Source organism: Berghia stephanieae, chromosome 1, assembly GCF_034508935.2.
Source record: "Berghia stephanieae isolate SIO BIC M18660-M18661 chromosome 1, UCSD_Bste_1.3, whole genome shotgun sequence".
Taxonomy (NCBI): domain Eukaryota; kingdom Metazoa; phylum Mollusca; class Gastropoda; order Nudibranchia; family Aeolidiidae; genus Berghia; species Berghia stephanieae.
The window spans coordinates 113,682,663-113,689,033 of NC_088360.1; the positions used below are offsets into that span (position 1 = coordinate 113,682,663).

The following is a 6,371-nucleotide window of genomic DNA, read 5'->3' on the forward strand; positions in this document are numbered from 1 at the left end:
TTGTTATTTTTCTTCCCCAAGGTGATACGCATGCCTCTAAAAGACGGTCTCATCCAGGAGAAAGAAATCATCGAAGAGTTCTATGACCAGGGTGACCTCGTGTCCGGGTCTTCAGTCGCTGGTGCCTACAAAAACAAACTTCTAATTGGGTCAGTGGTGGACACTCTCGTGATGTGTCATCTGCCAGATCAATCCTAGACAAACCGGCACTGCCAATGCATTTTCGTTATCAGTTGCTTGATTTGTTTGAAGTGGAAAATGTTAACCCTTCACAAATTGTGTGTATGGGTTAAGGCGGTGGCATATGGATTATTTTTTAAAGCATTTTTCCCGCTTTCAAAATATTAATTAAAGATTAACGGCGGTGCTGGTAAGGTCTCCTATCCCCATAATATATGTAATTATGCTACACATATATTATGTCAATTTCTCGTCTTGAATGAGATGGCTTGAGTTTTCTCGAAACTGCCTATTGGCCTTTTCAATGAGGGAGCACTTACTTTTGTTGAGAAGGAAATAGTTTTTCATGGGCTATTTTTGTAGTTGGAATGTGTGTAATGATGATGTTTCTGAAAGACTTTGGGTGATCTCAGACCAGGCACATTGAATATTACTACAGGGATGTATTTGTGGAAACTTACTTTTTCTTACTTTCTAACGCGAATGCGTAATAGCCTACTGATTTATCTCATTTTCTTAAGTTTGTTTATCCATTTTCTCTTCTCTTGGACGATAATATTTCTCACAAAGTATCATAACCACTGGTAAACCTCAACTTTGAATTAACCTTATATAAGCGTAAATTACTTATAATTCTCTTCTTCTTTGCGGATAAGTTGGAAGTAGTTTGTAGTTTCTCATAGTCTTTGATTGTCTCTTCTATACCCCATAGAACGACATGTCTCATTTCATGCAGTATTCTTTTCTAGTGCCAGAATGAGTCGATTTGGTTATAATCGATGACATCCGGATTCATCCCCTGATTGGAGAACAGCTACTAATAAATATTTTTGCTATATCATTTCCATTTTTGTATTAAGCTTCCCTCTGTTTTGTGTCACCCTGTTATTAAGGCATTAACAATGTCTCCGCTTGATTTTTATTTCTAACTGTTCATGTAAAATGAGCTATAAAGCTAGAGCTAAACTTTATGGGAAAAATTAAAAAAAATTGTTGCATTTTAAATTCCGTCACCATGTCTTAGTTTTATTTCACATGTCATATCACACATTTGTATTATTGTATTATCATATTTTATTGTATTATCTATGCTATGTTATATTATGTTATGTTATATCATACTATATTATATCATATAATATTATATTATAACATATTATAATTGATCGTATCATATTACACTATATCAAACATATAACCAAGTCATAGTCATATCATATTAAATTACACGTAAAAGACAAATATTACTACTTTATCATAACACATCATATCATATATATATTTGTGGCAGCTGACCTTTGATAAGCATATGTATTAAGATTTAATCATAACTATAATATTGGAACTTGACTACGTTATCAAGCAGTGTTTTGAATCTGTCAACAGAAGTCGCATTTTTGTTTTATAATCCAAAATGTTCCAAAGTTTTATAATTCAGTGAATAAAAACATTCCCCTTTTGCTTGTTTTGTATTTGTCAATCAATATATTATACCAGGCTCCTCTGGTAATTTTTCTGGGTGGGGTTCCTGATCTCCCATAGTGGGAAGAGAGGTACTTGCCATGTCTTCTATCCCCCTGTCTGTTTTCCAATTGCTTTCTGTCTTTGTCTTGGAATGAGATTACTTGGTTTTGTCCTGGCCCTGGTCGGATACCCTAGCTGGGAGGGGAACAGTCAAATGTACAGCTAGTTTTGGGAGATGATATTTTTTCCTTGTAAATCATCTCTCTGTTATGCACTGTATTATGTTTCTTTATATTATATATGATCTGTTAAACATTTGAGTGTATTCCTCTTAGTGGAAACCGGTACTTGTGACTGGGTGAGACTTTTAGGTGATCTCAAATTTAGTACATTGATAGTGTGCTCTTGGAATCTACTCTGTTCCCTATTTGAACCATTCACCTTTATCTGACTTTTTCCTACAGTCCTTTTAATTGTACATCTAGAACTTTTTACTTTTCAATTTTTATTCTTTTTTTACTGGCGCGGATATGATCTAAATGTGTTGCAAGCGCCGTAAAACCCTTAAAAACAAAACAAAACACCTCTGGTAATTTTTGTACTCAAAACTGAAAAAAAACTCAATCTGAAGTATTCAAATAAATCTCATGGGGGACCAGATTATACAACCAAATGAGGTCTTCCCGAATCTTCCTATATTTAAGACCAAGTAAATACAAATACTTTAACCTATCTCAATATGAAAGGCCTTTCAATCGCAATTAACATTTTCGTCGCCCTTCTTTGGACATTTTCATTGCTAATGGATTGCCTTTTATATATTGGACTCCTAATGCAAAACAGAAAATATTTGGATTTCTCTCCTATCCTGTTCAAGAACACCGAGGAAAGACCACACTATTGGCCTAGTTTAGCTCGGTACCGTCAAATGGGGTGACTTTGCCTCAAGGGTGACCTTACCTCTATAGATTTGGACAAATTAGATTATATTTAGTATTGAGACAGTTATTTCTTTTGATATAAAAGCAAGTCTTCTCACATGGGAAATAACTGCAACAAGCCTGAGAATACTCAAAATGTTCCAAATCGGCACTGGCAAAGTCACCCCTTGAGGCAAAGTAACCCCATCTGACGGTATTGTGTTGTATCGTATTCAACATCGTTTTGATAACTGTTTCGACTATCCAGCAAAGGATGATAATACATAATATGCTGCAATGTTCAAAATTATAATTTTTAACATCTTCTGTTGGCTTTTGAAAGCTAATAGTTTGTAACATGACATCCTCTTTTCGAGTCCGATTATGGACAAAAAAGTTGATTCTTTGTAAAATGGTATTTGCTCACATTTTTTATTGTTGCAATACTCGGGTGTAAAATGGTGACCACTAACAGCGTTTGTGATGTCAAAAACACTGCAGCAGCGGTTATTGACCCCTTTTCCCGACCTATATATCAAGTTTTGGGCCTGTTGTGAAGTGTTTTAGCAAATTGAGTGGATATTGCTCAATATAAAAGCTCATATTTTCTTTCTTTTTCGGATATGAGAGTGAGTGGAATTTACTTGAGAGAGGGGGACATCGACCGCACCCAGGACTTGTGTAATCTTCAATTGTCCACAACCTTGCTATCTAAATACATTACATACATACATTCCCTTTATTCATCCCCAAGGGGAAATTTGTCTTTAGGGTCTATTCCAAGGGAAGACTGGAATAACCCAAGCGTCAGCCGCTGAGCAGCGCCGCAAAGTGAGCTAGGGCGAGGTGACTTGCTCAAGGCCACACAGCGCAGCGGCCGGTGATTGAACTCGGTACCTTTCGGGTACGAAGCAAAGACCGTACCACTGAGCCACGCTGTCCCTTAATCTCTCAATATCATTTATAAATCTAAATGTTTTGAATGTTCTATTATCTCCTTTTCTACTGGCGTTGAATTGAGCAAAAAGTGTCGCAATCGCCTTAAAACCATTAACACAAACAAGCGAGACGAAGCAAACAATTTCATGACCATTTGTCTATAGGAAATCATTGAATATAACCAGGGACGGCTGGTAATAATGGGCAGGGTGGGCAAATACCAGCCTGTTTTTTTTCAAGTTATATGCTGTATTACCAGGTCAGAAATAATCAAATTTAAATTAGATAATTTCAAAAGTTACTACTTAAACTTTATACTTCGTACTGAAATCAATTTGTGTGTATTTTTGATAGATTGAAAATCACCATGCATCCCGTAATGCATAAACCAGGATACGCTCCTGTTCTTTTTTTATCACCCCCCCCCCCCAACCACTCCACTCCGCCCACATCGTCATCTCATCGTCACGTCGCCTGACGGTGAACTAACTCCGATTTTTGCTGTCTGGCCTCTCCAGTACTAGGTCGGGCTAATTCAAATGAGCCCACCTTATTAACCAGTGAAAACTAAATAGAGATTTTGGCAAACGAACTTTTTCTTATTTATTGCCTTACTTGTGCTGGTACCATTGATGTAATGACTTTGGGAATGTTCCAGTATTGAATTAAATTTATTAATTTACTAATTTTATATCAATTTAGTATTAATTTGTGTTGTTTTTATATATTTGTTTATCCATTTAAACTTTTCTTTTTTTCTCGTTTTCTTTAGTGCTTCTCAAAACTCATTTATTTAAACTGTTTTCTTATTTGTTTTTTTGTTGTTGTTGTTGTTTTGGGGTTTTTTTGTTTTGTTTTTTAACAAATTAATTTGTTAGTTCTTTTTTTTTAAATTCTTAAATTAATTACCGCTGTATTTTATTGCCAGACAAAATAATTTTGCAAAACAATGTAATTTTCTATTGTATTCCGTCTAATAAAACAAAACACTTTTATTCAAAAGTCACGACTAAATAAATATATAAAATACAACCACCATTTTGGTTTTCTCAACAATTGAATTAGTATACGAGAAATACTCTTCTGAGAAAGGAGAGAGTTGAATTCTAACTAAGTTATAGAGGAAATACGGAAGGGTGGGCAGATTCCGTACTTGCCCGTCCTGAAGCTACTACATTAGCCACTCCCACGCCTCGTTCTGAAAAAAGTCCGCGAAATTAAAGGGGAGGCAAGAGAAAATCAGCTGATCGTTAAAATAGTAACAGAAAAGTGGAGGTGCTCGGCAATGAATGCAAGAAAGACATTTAAAACGCCGTAAAAATGTTTAAAAATCACTTAATGTTATAATTACCATCCATAACAACCTGTCAAATTCACATATGTAAGATGTCAAGCCAAAATTAATAATAAAATAATAAAGAACACGATTGACCGGTGGTCCGTTGACTACACATGCATACGAGTACCAGAAATATTTTGTAAACAATGTAACACAATATAATGTGTAAGTTTCAAAGCAAATGCAACCACAAATAACATCAAAGAACAATGTGGGACTACTGTTTTAATTTCATAAAACCAAACGTATATTTTCTGCCCCCGATATTGAACGTGTAGTTAGTATGTATCGTACAAACAACATTCGTTTAGACAGGTAGTCGGGATTCTAGCGCCAGTTTTATTTGGGCAACCATGATTGGGATTTCACTCAATGCACTTATTATTATTAATTATTATTATTATTATTATTATTATTATTATTATTATTATTATTATTATTATTATTATTATTATTATATTATTATTCATATAATATATAATAATAATAATAATAATAATAAAATAATAATAATAATAATAATAATAATAATAATAAATAACAATAATAATAATAATAATAAGCAGTTGAAAGGATATAGTCTTTGGTGTATAAGTGCATATGTACAATATTTCTTATAATAAATGCTTCAAAACAAAACAAAACTAAAAAAAATAAATAAAGAATAAATGAATAAAAATATCTATTTGGGCATTTACTTACATTAATAGTCTTGAAAATCACAATCACAATCCATGAAAATTAAATATCCCAAAATCCGAAGAAGACATGAATTTAATCCAAAATCCAACACAGGAATGTATTTTAATAGGAGACAGATATCCTATAAAACCATAGCATTACTTGCAAACAACAATACCCCACTCTGTGTTTAACGGGCTTGTGGCCGTCACATTGTAAATTGTGGCCGCATTAGGGTAATCGGTGTCCTAAAGACTGACATACTGACATACAATCAATGAGAACTATAAAGAATCCATTCTAGAATTCAACTACAAACTGAAAAGCATGATAAATATCACTCTCTCAAATAATTTCCTTTGCTCAGGTTCACTCACACTCTCCTTTATTGCAAAACATTGATAAGTGAGATAAAGTTTGTATTTCAATTATAAACTTAATCACATAACCTAAATGATGGAGAATAAAAACAGCTAATTATAAAAATAATTCACAGATCAAATTATCTATTTGAACTCCGCATATTTAGCTTAATTACTCATTGACCATATATTTTTTTAAATGGCATTGTTTCATTTAAACAAGACCATGACGCTTATGCCTGGACCGGGTATTCACAAATTCTGCTTTTGTGTTCCACTTTTCGAATCGAATATATCTCTATCTTATCCGTTTATTTGCAAATTTTCTGCACTTTATAAATAAGACCATAACGCTTATGTCTGGACCGGTTGTTCGCAAATTCTGCCTTTGTGTTCCACTGTTCGATTAGAATTAATCTCTATTTTTTCCGTTTATTTGCAAAGTTTCTGCACTTTATAAATAAGACCATAGCGCTTATGTCTGGA

At 33.8% G+C, this 6,371-nt stretch overlaps 1 protein-coding gene across 1 annotated transcript in view; it reads left to right on the top strand.

The window, feature by feature from the left end:
• LOC144962783 (serum paraoxonase/arylesterase 2-like) overlaps nt 1-1,641 on the top strand; it is a 31,398-nt gene extending 29,757 nt beyond the window's left edge. The window contains exon 4 of the mRNA XM_078896024.1: nt 22-1,641. Within this exon, the coding sequence (XP_078752150.1) occupies nt 22-198 (177 nt within the window). The 3' untranslated portion in view covers nt 199-1,641. The remainder of the gene's footprint in view (nt 1-21) is intronic.
• Nucleotides 1,642-6,371: the final 4,730 nt, after the last annotated feature.